Consider the following 17,366-nt stretch of genomic DNA (forward strand, 5'->3'; position numbering starts at 1 on the left):
GCTGGCACTGGACAAGCACCTAAAGTCAGTTCCTGATCAGCCGGGCTGTGGCTCGTACGTTGGTTTGCGTGCAGCCAGCAGCAACAGCCTGGTTGATCAGGCGCTGATCCACCAGGAGGCCTGGTCACAGACCGGGCCGCGGGGGCGTTGACCCCCGAAACTCTCTCCAGGTAAACTCCAGGTATCACTGTAGGCAACAAGAGCATTTCACCCCTCCATGGAAGATGTGTTCATTTAATATCACATACCTACAAGTCCCTCCCAAGAAGCTCATTGCTAGTAATCCCTTCCTTAAATCTCTTGTTAGAGCAACTGCTCAAGAAGAAATTTCTCACCTAGCTGGTAGTAACAAGTTATCACAAGTTATATACACTGATGGATCTAAACAGGAGTCTTCTGGCAGGGCTGCATCTGCTCTTGTTGCCACCTCCCTAGTTAAGAACGATAATAAATTTGTTGAGTTAGGCATAAGAATTAACAACTGGGCGTCTACACTGCAAACTGAATTGTTTGCAATCCTAATGGCGCTAAAGCTAACCTATGACACTGAGCTTGACTCTATCATCATTACTGATTCTATGTCATCATTGAAGGCTCTTGGCTCATATAATGACTCCAACAACATGCTCACTGGGGAAGCCAGGTATAGATACTCAAAAATTAGGGACAAAGGAATTAATGTACAATTGCTATGGATCCCATCACACATTGGATTACTCCTTCATGATAAAGTTGATATGTTAGCCAAGAAGAGTATCCAGAAGGAGAATGTAGAATATAACTTTGGTATAACTGTGTCTAGCATTAGGAATAATATTAGGAGAGAAGTAAATAATGAAAATGATTGTTATAGGAATGCAGTTAGAAGCCTGAGTAGATCTATAACCCACTATGATAACATGAACGTAGATAAGTATGTTTATGGAGCAACTTGCAATGTGAACAGACTGACTGATGTTGTAGTGGCCAGGCTTAGGCTTGGTTACAAGTACTTCTGGCAGTTTGGGAGACACACAGATGATGATCAAACTAAATGTAAATTATGTGATCAGGCATATGGTCACTCTCTTCAACACTATGTGCTTAATTGTCCACTTATTGAGGAATACAGAGACAGACAGTATAATAACCTATGTGACATGTCAAGATATCTTATTAATGAAAATAAGATACCAGATATACTAAGCAAATTTCCTAAATTTGCTGGTAACAGATAAGTGAACTATAGATATGTAGATATAAATCCATATGTATTCCTGTTAACCCTTTGGGGCCTAGTTCCTAGGCCTTTTGTGTATCCATATGCTCTCGCGCTACCGTCCACAGGATGGATATGGGGTGCACAATAAACTAGCCACTTCGGTGGCAAAATCTAAATCTAATCTAAGTTGTAATCAGTGTTATTAATAAAGTTGAATTTAATACATTGCATCATGACTGAAAATGAGGAAATTAATATAGAAGACAAACATATGGAATATAGAGTAAAGAAAGCATCACTGCAGGCTAGAAAAGTTCATGTAACCAAGGCATATAATAAGTGCTTGGAATTAATGAATCAAGAAACTGTGAATACTGATGATTTAAAATTGTATTTAGATGCTTTAGGGAATAGATATGATTCATACAAATTATATTACAACAAATATAAAGGAGATTTATTAGTTAACTGTGTAGATGAGACTGAAGTAGATCTTATGATTAATCAGTATTATGAATTAGAGGAAAAGATTCTTTCTCGTGAAAGTCAGGCCTTGAATAAATTAAAATGTGTAAACCAGGCAGTTGGTCAGTCTGCTCCAACAAGTAAGATGTCTTTGCCAAAACTCCCAGAATTATGTTTGCCTGTATTTAATCCTGGAGAAAATTAGGAGGAATTTTGGTCAATTTTTAAAGCAACTGTGCATGACAGGAGTGACCTAGCCTGTGTAACTAAATTATTTTACCTCAAAGGACAGGTAAGAGGAGATGCTCACATACTCATACAAGCCTTTCCCAATGTAGATGACTCTTACAAGGAAGCAGTTGACTTGTTGAAAGTCACTTATGGTAATATAGAACAAAGTAGGTTGGATCTAGTGAATATCATTGTTAATTTAAAATCTCTAGATCATACTTACAAAGGTTTACAGCAGTTTAGAGTTAAACTGGAGAGCACTCTCAAAATATAATCTGAAGGAATCAGACTGGTTATTGAGTGCCATAGTACAGAATAAATTAAGTTGTAAAACACTTGAATGGTTCTCGAACAAGTATCACAAGAGTTATTTTGGTCTGGAGGAAATAAGACTAGGTCTTCAAGAATTAATTGTTCAGTTGCAGACCAGCCAACCAACTCATTTTAAAGATGCAACACATAATAACTCTGAGGTATCTGTCAAGTTTCACATAGGGAAAAATTATCCCAATGGTAATAATCAAAATTCATTTCCTAAAAAATAGCTGCATAGGTGCATATCAAGTAGCAAGAATCAGAAATAATGATTCTCCACAAGGTGAGAAGAATAAGTACCCTCCTAAGAGTAGCCCAGTTAATAAGAAACCAGTCAAAGAAAAGAGAGATTGTCTTTTCTGCAAGGGTACTCATTTTTCTAAGAATTACAATGCATACAATTCATGGAATGATAAAGTTGAAAGATTAGAGGAACTTGACAGATGTATCAGGTGTTTAGGTAATCATAATGTAAAGGACTGTCATGCCAAATTAAACAACTGTTATCAATGTCACAAAGGAAGGCATCATATAGTCATGTGTAAAGGTCTATATGATAATGTTGATAATAATGATAATGTTGACAATCCTGACACAACAGTGGCTAATGTAAAAATTGCTGCTAATGTTAATAATGATAGTTTTGCTGAAGTAGCCTTACCTGTGTTACAGGTAAAAATTGATTATAAAAAGCATAAATAAAAAAATGTAACTGCATTATTAGACCAGGGATCCCAACGTACTTTCATTAAACGTAAATGTCTTGATGGTATGAAAGTACTGATGGGAGATCCCACAACTTTAAAATTATCTGGTTTTCTCTCAGATAAAAGAGATCAATTGTATGACACTGTTTATGTAACTGTCAGGTTGGGCAATGAGAAAAAACGTGTTATTGCAGTAATTGTAGATAGACTTCCAGAGAAAATATCTACAGTAGGGCTTAGTAAAGCTACAGAAATACTCTCACATAATGTAAATTTAGCACCTTCTGGTGTAAGTGATGATTCTGTAGGCCCAATAAATATTTTGATAGGTAGTGACTATTATGCCTCCTTTGTAAAGGGTATGGTAAAGAAATGTGGTGTCACCCTTTTGAAGACTGCAGGAGGCCATGTAATGTATGGTAGGATTCCTAGTAATAATAATGCATGACTAGAGGAAACTACAAATACCATAACTGTGTGTCTTACTCATGAAGTCGTGCCCCAGTATAATTCTTCCATAGAGGATGGTGTTGAGCCAGTGCATAAATTGTGGGGATTAGACAGCATTGGAATAAATGTAAATGAAGAAAGTTCAGACGATTCTTTTACTCAGGAGCAGTACCTGAAAGATGTAAAATTTGAATCTGGACAATACTGGGTACGACTTCCGTGGAGACTGAACCATCCAGAATTGCCCACTAATTACAGAATGGCATATGGGCAGTTAAAGGCTCAGCTCCGCGAACTGAGTAAGACACCAGAATTGTTAACTGCCTATAATGATATAATTGCTGAACAGTTAATTAATAAATTTATAGAAGAGGTACCTCCTGAGCAAGCCAAAATTTATGGTCACTATTTGCCACATCACGGAGTGACGAAGGATTCTAAGACCACTCCTTTGAGGATTGTGTTTAATTGTAGTGCCAGGAGTAACAAAAATGTACCTAGTTTAAATGACTGTTTGATGACAGGTCCGTCGTTGACGGAAAAATTAGGAGATATCTTATTAAATTTCAGGATGAAAAATGATGCCTATACGGCTTAGTTAGTTTAATATGTTTATTATGCACCCCATTCCCATCCTGTGGGCGGTAGTCAAAAGATTACAGAGGTACATAATTGGTCCAGGGACTGGACTCCAAAGTTTTGATAGCTGAGCAAGTTACAGAGGTAATGAATTCACAATTTACAAAGGTAATGAAATCACGAATTACAAAGGTAATGAACTCCGGGTAGGTCTAGTCACAATCATGACAAGTTACATAGGTATTTACAGATTACAGAGGTACGTAATGGATCCAGGGACTGGGCCCCCAAAGTTTTGATGGCTGAACTAGGTACAAGGTAATGAACTCACAAGTTACAAAGGTAATGAATACTGTAAGAATGGTTACTTACGTTTATACATGGCTACAATCATGAACAAATTATATTGTAATGAGCAATTCACACTTCCACACCCGGTCACAACTGTAATGAGTTATTGGTGCAAATATTGATTGTTGAGTCACACACACACACACACACACACACACACACACACACACACACACACACACACACACACACATATACAAATTCATACACACACACACACACACACACATAAACACACACACACACACATACACATACACACTCATACACACACACGCACACACACTCATACATACACACACACACACCCACTTTTACGGCTGACATAAGTAAAGCTTTCCTGAGAGTGGGTTTACAAGAGGCTGACCGGGATTGTACCCGCTTCTTATGGCCTGAGAATCCTAGTGACCCACTTAACCCTCTGAAAACCTTTCGCTTTAGGAGCGTATTATTTGCCGCTACATCCAGTCCGTTCCTACTTCAAGCGACGATAAATACACACCTTAAACGTATGGGAAGTCCATTGAGTAAAGTAATGAGCAAACAATTTTATGTGGACAATTTCCTGGGTGTGACGTCAACTGAAGAGGAACTGTTAATGACTTATGGAGAGGCTAACAAAATAATGCAAATTGCAGATATGCCTCTGAGGGAATGGAATAGTAATTCGTCCAAATTAAAGGACAAAATAAGTAAAGATTACCCTGGAGATGAAGTGCCAAAATGTAGTAATGTATTGGGTTTAACTTGGGATACTTAGAGAGATTTGTTAATGTTAAAACCTAATAATTACAGTATGCCCAATGAATTAACTAAGAGAGTTTTGCTTGCTGAAGTTTCCAAATGTTTTGATCCACTAGGTTTAGTGTCACACCTTACTATAAGAGGGAAATTATTAATGCATGGAAACTTAAATGTGCTTGGGATGAAATTCTACCTGAGGAATTCATTAACAGGTGGGACAAATTAATTGGTGATGATGAGAAAATTCCAATGTTGGAGTTCCCATGCGAGGTGGCCAATCCAAATGGGAAAAATGTACTCCACATTTATTGTGATGCTTCAAAATTGGCATATGGAGCAGTTGCTTACCTTCAATGTAATAGTGTTATTTCTCTTGTTATGTCTAAGGCTAAAGTGTCTCCAATTAAATCACATACCTTACCTCAGTTGGAATTAACAGCCATTTATGTAGGTGTCAAATTAGCTAATTATATAAGAAATAAGTCGCATGAGATAAATATTAGCGACACTGTAATTTGATCTGATAATGAGGTATCCTTACAATGGATTCGCAATGGAAACAGTAAAATTGTGTACATACAAAACAGAGTTGCTGAAATTAATCAGATGCAAGAGAAGTATAATAGTTTGGGTCAGCATATGTTAACATTTAATCATATACCTGGTGAGGAGAATCCAGCTGATTTCTTGTCTCGAGGTTTACCTTATGCTAAATTTGTAAATGCTGTATCATGGTTTAAAGGACCGAGCTGGTTGGTAAATAAAGCTAATTGGCCTGTACAAAAGGCGTATATAGCTCCTGTTGAAATTACTGTGACCACCGCTCCAATAGTTTGTCCTCCCTTAGCCATTGATATAAATAGGTATTCTTCTTTCTTTTTTTTTTTTTTTTTTATTCGCCGGGGTCTTTACCCAAACTAATCAATGTAACTAAGTTGGTGTTTAAATTTCTAAACAAGATGAATATATCATATAAGTTTTCACATCCTCTTGAACATTGGATAAAGAGGGTACAGGAGGAAATCTATGGAAATAAGATTAAATTGATGATGGAAAGCAAAATTGTGAAAGGTTCTATAATAGAGAAATTGGGGCTGTATTTAGAGAACAATGTAATTAGGTGCAGAGGTAGGTTACAAAATGCTGAATTGGATGATTATGCCCAAAACTCATCATCTAACAAATTTAATTGTTCTAAATGCCCATAAAAATGTATTGCATGGTGGGGTACAAGATACCTTAAATTGTATTAGGGAAACTTTCTGGATTCCACAAGGACGGCAAAGTGTAAAAAGGGTGATTAAATCTTGTGTAATATGTCGCCGTGTGGATGCCAGATCCTATATGTACCCAGGTCCTCCACCATTACCAAAGGAGCATGTACAATTAGTGAAACTATTTGATGTAACAGGTGTAGACTATAGTGGTCCAATAATTTTAACAGGTACGTCAAATGGTGTTCCACTGAAAGTGTATGTTTATTTGTTCACCTGTACTGCTACTAGGGCAGTTCATTTAGAAGTGGCACAGGACTTGTCTGCAGAACAGTTTATACAGCTGTTTCGAAAATTTGCAGCTAGGAGATCCTGTCCAAGGTTGATGATTTCGGATAATGCCACAAATTTTGTAGCAGGTGCTCAACATTTGATAGAATTAAATAATAATAATGATGTTCAATCTCTGTTAACCCAACGAGGGCGTACCTGGAAATTTATTATTCCTAGAGCCCCTTGGCAGGGGGGGCTGTACGAAAGACTGATAGGCACAGTGAAGAGGTGTCTCCGTAAAGTACTACACCGGAAGAGAATTAATTTGGAATAATTCCGTGCAGTGTTAGTGGAGGCGGAGAATCGTTTAAATAATAGGCTTCTCTCGTAAATGAGTGATACACCTGATGCAGATGTATTAACACCTTCTCACGTAATATGTGGAAGGAAATTGGAAGCTGCCCCTGTCTATAGAGATAATCCGGAAGAAAGTGATGAAGATTACAATGATGCGGCAGTGTTGTGTAATAAATTTAAAATGTTAAATAAAGTAATTGATCATTGGTCTAATGTGTGGCGTAAGGAATATCTTCTTACACTACGTGAACACTTTTATGGTGCAACAGAGGCAGTAAATCGACAGACCATTCAACCAGGTGACATTGTGTTAATTGACACTGAACAACATCGAACATTGAGGCCTCTGGGCAAAGTATTGACATTGTACCCAGATGCACAAGGTGTTGTCCGGAATGTCAAAGTGTTGTGTTGTGGCCAGGAAAGTTTACGCACAATTAATAAATTGATTCCCTTTGAATTAGGTGTTCAATCAAACGTAAATGAAAATCTGAAGGAAAGTGACACGAGTGATATGGAAGATAATGCAGACCAAGTGATGCAGGAAGATGAAATTGTAGTAAGACCTACTAGGAGAACAGCCACTCAAGTCAGAACCGGCTGGAATTGTCTCCTAAAGGAAGGAGTAATTTGAGTCGTTTAGCAACGAACTCCGGCCTGCCGCAGTGTGGAAAATACTCTACATATTTTCCAGAAAAACAGTAGTTATATGTAAATAGATGGTCATACTGTATTTAAAAGAATTATATTATGGAAAATGGGAAACTGGACCTGCACCTGCGCAGACAGGACTCGCCATTTTGTTTGAATTGGGCACTAACGGTAGTGTATAATGGGAAGAATTTTTCGTGCTCTAGAGGTTAAAATTGGGTTGACACCTCTCAAATAGGAGGCGAAATTGTTGAATGTGCATTCCTGCATAACTTGAGATATCAGGCGACTGGACAAGACAGCTCCAGGAACCTCAGATAAGTCTGTTATGTTTAACTCTGGCCAGTGTTATTTTCATAGATAGACAGTGAGGTTTTCTGAGTATGATACACATTAATCTCTAGTCAAATTGGTGATTAAGATATATTCTCCTTCTGTTGTATAAATGTGTATATATATGTATATATATATATATATATATATATATATATATATATATATATATATATATATATATATATATATATATATATATATATATTTTTTATTTTTTTATTATCACACTGGCCGACTCCCACCAAGGCAGGGTGGCCCGACAAAAAAAAACTTTCACCATCATTCACTCCATCACTGTCTTGCCAGAAGGGTGCTTTACACTATAGTTTTTAAACTGCAACATTAACACCCCTCCTTCAGAGTGCAGGCACTGTACTTCCCATCTCCAGGACTCAAGTCCGGCCTGCCGGTTTCCCTGAACCCCTTCATAAATGTTACTTTGCTCACACTCCAACAGCACGTCAAGTATTAAAAACCATTCGTCTCCATTCACTCCTATCAAACACACTCACGCACGCCTGCTGGAAGTCCAAGCCCCTCGCACACAAAACCTCCTTTACCCCCTCCCTCCAACCTTTCCTAGGCCTACCCCTACCCCGCCTTCCTTCCACTACAGACTGATACACTCTTGAAGTCATTCTGTTTCGCTCCATTCTCTCTACATGTCCGAACCACCACAACAACCCTTCCTCAGCCCTCTGGACAACAGTTTTGGTAATCCCGCACCTCCTCCTAACTTCCAAACTACGAATTCTCTGCATTATATTCACACCACACATTGCCCTCAGACATGACATCTCCACTGCCTCCAGCCTTCTCCTCACTGCAACATTCATCACCCATGCTTCACACCCATATAAGAGTGTTGGTAAAACTATACTCTCATACATTCCCCTCTTTGCCTCCAAGGACAAAGTTCTTTGTCTCCACAGACTCCTAAGTGCACCACTCACCCTTTTCCCCTCATCAATTCTATGATTCACCTCATCCTTCATAGACCCATCCGCTGACACGTCCACTCCCAAATATCTGAATACATTCACCTCCTCCATACTCTCTCCCTCCAATCTGATATCCAATCTTTCATCACCTAATATTTTTGTTATCCTCATAACCTTACTCTTTCCTGTATCCACTTTTAATTTTCTTCTTTTGCACACCCTACCAAATTCATCCACCAATCTCTGTAACTTCTCTTCAGAATCTCCCAAGAGCACAGTGTCATCAGCAAAGAGCAACTGTGACAACTCCCACTTTATGTGTGATTCTTTATCTTTTAACTCCACGCCTCTTGCCAAGACCCTCGCATTTACTTCTCTTACAACCCCATCTATAAATATATTAAACAAACACGGTGACATCACACATCCCTGTCTAAGGCCTACTTTTACTGGGAAATAATTTCCCTCTTTCCTATGTACTCTAACTTGAGCCTCACTATCCTCGTAAAAACTCTTCACTGCTTTCAGTAACCTACCTCCTACACCATACACCTGCAACATCTGCCACATTGCCCCCCTATCCACCCTGTCATACGCCTTTTCCAAATCCATAAATGCCACAAAGACCTCTTTAGCCTTATCTAAATACTGTTCACTTATATGTTTCACTGTAAACACCTGGTCCACACACCCCCTACCTTTCCTAAAGCCTTCTTGTTCATCTGCTATCCTATTCTCAGTCTTACTTTTAATTCTTTCAATAATAACTCTACCATACACTTTACCAGGTATACTCAACAGACTTATCCCCCTATAATTTTTGCACTCTCTTTTGTCCCCTTTGCCTTTATACAAAGGAACTATGCATGCTCTCTGCCAATCCCTAGGTACCTTACCCTCTTCCATACATTTATTAAATAATTGCACCAACCACTCCAAAACTATATCCCCACCTGCTTTTAACATTTCTATCTTTATCCCATCAATCCCGGTTGCCTTACCCCCTTTCATTTTACCTACTGCCTCACGAACTTCCCCCACACTCACAACTGGCTCTTCCTCACTCCTACAAGATGTTATTCCTCCTTGCCCTATACACGAAATCACAGCTTCCCTATCTTCATCAACATTTAACAATTCCTCAAAATATTCCCTCCATCTTCCCAATACCTCTAACTCTCCATTTAATAACTCTCCTCTCCTATTTTTAACTGACAAATCCATTTGTTCTCTAGGCTTCCTTAACTTGTTAATCTCACTCCAAAACTTTTTCTTATTTTCAACAAAATTTGTTGATAACATCTCACCCACTCTCTCATTTGCTCTCTTTTTACATTGCTTCACCACTCTCTTAACCTCTCTCTTTTTCTCCATATACTCTTCCCTCCTTGCATCACTTCTACTTTGTAAAAACTTCTCATATGCTAACTTTCTCTCCCTTACTACTCTCTTTACATCATCATTCCACCAATCGCTCCTCTTCCCTCCCGCACCCACTTTCCTGTAACCACAAACTTCTGCTGAACACTCTAACACTACATTTTTAAACCTACCCCATACCTCTTCGACCCCATTGCCTATGCTCTCATTAGCCCATCTATCCTCCAATAGCTGTTTATATCTTTCCCTAACTGCCTCCTCTTTTAGTTTATAAACGTTCACCTCTCTCTTCCCTGATGCTTCTATTCTCCTTGTATCCCATCTACCTTTTACTCTCAGTGTAGCTACAACTAAAAAGTGATCTGATATATCTGTGGCCCCTCTTTAAACATGTACATCCTGAAGTCTACTCAACAGTCTTTTATCTACCAATACATAATCCAACAAACTACTGTCATTTCGCCCTACATCATATCTTGTATACTTATTTATCCTCTTTTTCTTAAAATATGTATTACCTATAACTAAACCCCTTTCTATACAACAAAGTTCAATCAAAGGGCTCCCATTATCATTTACACCTGGCACCCCAAACTTACCTACCACACCCTCTCTAAAAGTTTCTCCTACTTTAGCATTCAGGTCCCCTACCACAATTACTCTCTCACTTGGTTCAAAGGCTCCTATACATTCACTTAACATCTCCCAAAATCTCTCTCTCTCCTCTGCATTCCTCTCTTCTCTAGGTGCATACACGCTTATTATGACCCACTTCTCGCATCCAACCTTTACTTTAATCCACATAATTCTTGCATTTACACATTCATATTCTCTTTTCTCCTTGCATAACTGATCATTACTGCTACCCCTTCCTTTGCTCTAACTCTCTCAGATACTCCAGATTTAATCCCATTTATTTCCCCCCACCGAAACTCCCCTACCCACTTCAGCTTTGTTTCGCTTAGGGCCAGGACATCCAACTTCTTTTCATTCATAACATCAGCAATCATCTGTTTCTTGTCATCTGCACTACATCCACGCACATTCAAGCATCCCAGTTTTATAAAGTTTTTCTTCTTCTCTTTTTTAGTAAATGTCTACAGGAGAAGGGGTTACTAGCCCATTGCTCCCGGCATTTTAGTCGCCTCATACGACACGCATGGCTTACGGAGGAAAGATTCTTTTCCACTTCCCCATGGACAATAGAAGAAATAAAGAAGAACAAGAGCTATGTAGAAAAAGGAGAAAAACCTAGATGTATGTATATATATATGCATGTGCATGTCTGTGAAGTGTGACCAAAGTGTAAGTTGGAGTAGCAAGATATCCCTGTTATCTAGCGTGTTTATGAGACAGAAAAAGACACCAGCAATCCTACCATCATGCAAAACAGTTACAGGTTTCTGTTTCACAGTCATCTGGCAGAACGGTAGTACTTCCCTGGGTGGTTGCTGTCTACCAACCTACTACCTATATATATATATATATATATATATATATATATATATATATATATATATATATATATATATATATATATATATATATATATATATATATATATAATCATTTATTATTTTTAATATACAGTCCACAAATTTATATATTTAACAGCATTCCTGGTGATGTATATTTCATTTATAATTAATAGGTCCAGAGCAACTTGTGGATATGACAGTGGTAGGTATCGAAGGGGGACATTTTTTGCGACCTAGGTGTCCCAAATTCCTTCTTGTCTAACTGATAAATAATAATTATCTTTGTTCATTTACTGTCATGTACATAATGATACATTCAGATAAATGCAATTTTCCACAAGCTGCTTGTTATGCAGAGCATTTCGGGCAAATGCGACCCACACCAGTCCAGTAACACCCAGATACCCATTTTACTGATGGGGAACATAAACAACCGGTGTAAGGAAACACGTCCAATGTTTCTACCCTCGCCGGGAATCGAAGCCGGACCTTCAGAGTGTGAAGCGAGGGCTTTAGCCATCAGGCCACGGGGCACCATGCAGAAATTTGTACATGGTTTCACGTGGTACAGGTGGGATGCACAGCTTTACATATAGGCCCCATATGTTGTTACAGTCTTACAACGAATGCGAAGACTCTGTAGGCCTAGGCTCTGGCACCAACCATACCTCCCTTAACAGTCACGCGAAAGCAAAATATTAAGCTAAATGCGACAGGACACCACACTATCCATAATGCCAAATGTGGGAAAGTTACCATGACAACGAGAAGAAAGCCTCAATGGAGACACGTGGTTACCAAGGCAACGTAGAGAAACCTTCAATGAAGTAGTGGAAAGGCAGCTACTGGTAGTCTAGGGACGCCAGTGTAGCAGCCAACGTTAGTGGTGATGGTAGTGGTGACTCCCGGCGCTCACCTGCTGCCTCTCTGGACACTACCTGACACCACCAACACTTTAGTTATCATGGTGAGTGTCTTGAGTCTTTTATGACGGTCTTCTTACTCTGTTATTATCCTTTAGGTTGTAGTAACGACAGTTACTACAACCTAATTTATTATTGCAAGCACTGCAATAATAAATTTGTCACAACAGAACAGGTCAAAGTAAGTTTGTATTTGGGTTTCGTACATTAGTTAAATTTTTTAGAATGGTGTTGTATATACATAATTGAGATACCCCAATAAAGTCAATGTGCCTTATTTCCACTGGGGTCCTTATTTTACTTTATTTTATACATTCAAAACATTAAATCTAGCCTATCACTTTAAAATAACACTTAAGAAATGTAATGTTTTCAGTGTTGAAAAAAAAAATGAAATATGTTACATATTGGCTTATTTATAGGCTGTTTTTCCTCCGAGAGAGGTGCCTTGATACTGAAGGGCTCTTGATCCAAGGAACTGGATGTGTTCTCTCTTCCTTGGATTGAGTCTGTGCCTTCCAGTCCTCACGTGCTGTGATCCCTGTGTGTGTGATGAATGGTTTGAAAAACCGACAAGTTGAAGATTGAGACACTTATGCAGCATATGGGAATCTTTATTCAGGAAACGTTTCGGACTGATGAAGCCACTGTGTGGCGAAACGTTTCCTGAATAAAGATTCCCATATGCTGCATAAGTGTCTCAATCTTCAGCTGTGATCCCTACTGGTTTAGCGCTTCCCGTAAATATAATAATAATCATTGAACGTTGTTCTACACTGAATGTATAATACTATTATGGTCAGTATTTAATGTTTATATACGTCCAACAAACATTTATCCAGTCTTTCAAATAAGGCTATAAATGGTTTAAGAAACCGACAAGTTGAAGAAACGGTCACATTTGCAACATCTGGGAGTCATTATTATGTAAACGTTTCGCCAACAAGTGGCTTCTTAAGTCCGGTACAAGGATGAATGGTGGAAGGAGTGTGAGGTAATCAGTCCCTCAGCCTTGAGTCGACAAGTTCAGTTCATCATGATTGAACACACTGATTACCTCACACTCTCCACCATTCATCTTTGTACTGGACTGAAGAGGCCACTTGTTGGCGAAACGTTTCCATAATAAAAATTCCCAAATGTTGCAAAAGTGTCTAATTCTTCAACTTTCAAATAATGACAACAAAGCTATTAGTGTACTCATGTAAACAGTGCTCTTGGACCATCAATTTTAACTACTCTATTGTAAACAGTATTGCTTATAGTATAAAAAACACGGTTCAGCAGTTCTTTATTTTCATGACGTATCGCTCACAGGTGATATTTTAGTCATGGCTTGAACAAGCTCATCTCGTGCAAATACAAGATTGCTCTGATATATTTATATTTTATACTACAATACCTGTCAGCATCTTTATTGCCTATTCAGCCATTATTGACACCTGTTCTGAGTCTTGCCATATCTATTGTCACAACTGTATGAAGCTTGATCTATCCACCACTTTTTCAATGAACTCGTTCCACTTCTCTACCACCATAATACTATTTCCTAATGTTCCTATAGCTCACTTGCCTTTTTATTCTTCACCTCTTACCTAGTCCCTATTGCTCCCTTTCCGAACATGGAGTAACTTTTACGGCGTTATCTTGTGTACCTTATGCCTTCTCTTCTCATAATTCATTCACCTTAGTTCCTGGGCAAATCTGCTTCCCATACTCAATAACTGGGGTGCCGCCAAGCTCATTGGTGAGAGCATTCGGCTCAAGCACAAGCTCCCGGGATAGATTCCTTGGTAAAGTGAGAATTTTGGATAAATTTCTTCACTTCCCTCTGCCTACTCCACCCTCAAGGAAGGTTCCTTGATGCTGGTGAGGGGCTCGTGATCTAAGGAATTGGATCTGTTCTCCAGTTCCCTGAATTAAACCTGAATACCTTCCACATCCCCCCTCAGGCGCTGTATAATCTTACAGGTTTAGCGCTTCCCCCTTGATTATAATAATAATCTGCCTACTCCAGTAGTAAAAGTAGATACTTGTGTGTTAGCCGACTGCCGAGTGTCATCCATGAGAAGACTAATAGAAAGCTCCAGTTAATTAAGAACATAAGAATGGAAGTACACTAGAGTAGGCTTACTGGTTCATGCTAGGCGGATCCTTCCCGAATCCAGTCATTTTCCTATATTTCTGTATATTTAAAGATACTCAGGGTGTTCGCTTCGATGAACAGTAACAACCTAGCTGGTCAGGCCCTGAGCCACCGGGAGGCCTGGTCATGGACCGGGCCGTGGGGGCGTTGATCCACGGAATATCCTCCAGATAAGATAAGATAAGATTTCGTTCGGATTTTTAACCCCGGAGGGTTAGCCACCCAGGATAACCCAAGAAAGTCAGTGCGTCATCGAGGACTGTCTAACTTATTTCCATTGGGGTCCTTAATCTTGTCCCCCAGGATGCGACCCACACCAGTCGACTAACACCCAGGTACCTATTTGCTGCTAGGTGAACAGGACAACAGGTGTAAGGAAACGTGTCGAATGTTTCCACCCGCCGGGAATCGAACCCGGGCCCTCCGTGTGTGAAGCGGGAGCTTTAGCCACCAGGCCACCGGGCCACTGAAATGTTTCCACCCGCCGGGAATCGAACCCGGGCCCTCCGTGTGTGAAGCGGGAGCTTTAGCCACCAGGCCACCGGGCGACCGGTAGACTTAGTAAATTCTACTCATCTACAACTCTATAATTATTCAAAACACTTCAGTAGCAATGTACAGAGAATTCACTAAGTAGGGCTTCACTGGACACAGGTCAACTCACCTGAACAGGACACAGGCCAACTGAAATGTCATATCCTGTGCCAAAAAAAAAAAAAAAAAAAAAAACCAATTCCGTGTCAAAAAAACGCCAGCACCTGCTAGACGTATTAAAGTGTTGGGTACAAGGTATCTGTTTACCTATGTTAATTAAAAAACACTCCATGAGTGGCTTGATTGTTAAGAAACACAGTAGGCTTTACTGAGGCTCGCCAGCTTCGTATAATTGTTCAAGTTACTCGTTTAATATGTACCTTCAGAAATACGTGTGATTTTTCACTTTTTCATTTATTTCTGTAGTATCACCTTTCAAACTACTTCAGCACCAGATTCTGATCTGCATGACTTTGCACCTGTTCCAGTTAAAATAGAGCGTAAATTTGTTCGACCAATTTTGCAGTTTAAATTCTTCTGGAGTTTATATCCGTCCTCTGCCATTTGTGTATATCTTTTCCAGTCGGATGATTTTTGTTTTTGCTTCTTAAATCAGTGGATGAACCATGGCGCTTCTCGGTTTTTCCGCTTGTTTACCTCATGCGTTTTAAATTCCTCTTCTGCCTTCCGGCACTTCCCCGTTAGACAACCCGCCATCTCAGTTGTCTTACTTTCCAGTTATTTTTCATATAACACTGCCTTCAGAAAGTCTCTCTCATCAGTGTAGTCTGCTCTTCTGTAGTCTGGTTTGTTGTTCCTGTCCAGGTAATCAGAGTGTGTGGTTACTTGCACCCTAATATTAGGGACCTCACCTCGCTGGGTCACCTCGCTGGGTCACCTCGCTAGGTCACTTCGCTGGGTCACCTCGCTGGGTCACCTCGCTGGGTCACCTCGCTGGGTCACCTCGCTGGGTCACCTCGCTGGGTCACCTCGCTAGGTCACCTCGCTGGGTCACCTCGCTGGGTCACCTCGCTAGGTCACCTCGCTGGGTCACCTCGCTGGGTCACCTCGCTAGGTCACCGCGAGGTGAAGGATGAGTCAGGTTTCCTGAACAAGTGTCTAGCAACACATTACGTTGAAAAAACACGAAATACAAACTCAAGAACATTTTTTTGGAAACATTTCGGTCCTGGGACATTGGTCATTCCATATGTGATCAAAATTTAACAACGAAACATTTTCAATACAATGTCCAAGTATCTTTTTCCAACAACTTGTCGATATCACATTCCATTTTTACTACAGTACGTAGCTGTATAGTCCTTGTGGCTTAGCGCTTCTTTTTGATTATAATAACTACAGTACGTGGAAAATACTAGTGAAACATATATAACATTTACATTTTTCATATTTTTAAAAATGTTTTTTTTGTTTGCCCTTTATATGATTTTTTTTATTAATGATGTGTAAAATTATGTTACTGGCGTATTCTATATATTTTTTTTTATTAATATACATGTTTATACATTTTTTTTGCTGTAGTGTGATATTTTGACTTCTTTTGTTTGTCAACAGTCTGCATGCACTTTTTTTTGTTTGTTTGTTTGTTAAGTTTCGGATAAATAACTATAACTCTGAAGTCTTTATATTTGTCCACACTGAACACATCTTCAATATTCCAACCAAAATTTTAACTTAGTATCATCATCCTGTAGCTCCATGGTATCTTCAGAAGTTATTTGTTGACCTACTCTTGAGTCGTCTGCGAACTTAAGCTACAATTTGTTCCCTCGTGTAGCTCTTTCATGTGAACAATTAGAGACCCAGCGTACTGGTGCGCCACCCGCGACTGACCCCCTTCAACTTTCTCCACATTTATGTTAAGTCTGCGGTTCACCAGTCAGTTAATAAAAGCTGATCTTTGGTGCTCTTTACCGACCTCCAAACTTAGAAAGTGATCAAGGGAAAAATTCTTTGGAATGAAATAGTGGAGGCTTCAAAATGGATTCCAGCATCGTTCAACTCCTGGAAGGCAGTGATTGTTTTATAGAGTAGTTCGTAAGTGAACCAAGTAAAAGAATTAATATCTG

The 17,366-nt window shown here is 39.3% G+C and overlaps 1 protein-coding gene across 1 annotated transcript in view; it reads left to right on the forward strand.

The window, feature by feature from the left end:
• Positions 1 to 12,510: 12,510 nt before the first annotated feature.
• Positions 12,511 to 17,366, forward strand: part of LOC128700567 (metabotropic glutamate receptor 2) — a 161,519-nt gene continuing 156,663 nt past the window's right edge. The window contains exon 1 of the mRNA XM_070098839.1: positions 12,511 to 12,640. Within this exon, the coding sequence (XP_069954940.1) occupies positions 12,563 to 12,640 (78 nt within the window). The 5' untranslated portion in view covers positions 12,511 to 12,562. The remainder of the gene's footprint in view (positions 12,641 to 17,366) is intronic.

The sequence above is a fragment of the Cherax quadricarinatus genome, chromosome 65, assembly GCF_038502225.1.
Source record: "Cherax quadricarinatus isolate ZL_2023a chromosome 65, ASM3850222v1, whole genome shotgun sequence".
Lineage (NCBI taxonomy): Eukaryota > Metazoa > Arthropoda > Malacostraca > Decapoda > Parastacidae > Cherax > Cherax quadricarinatus.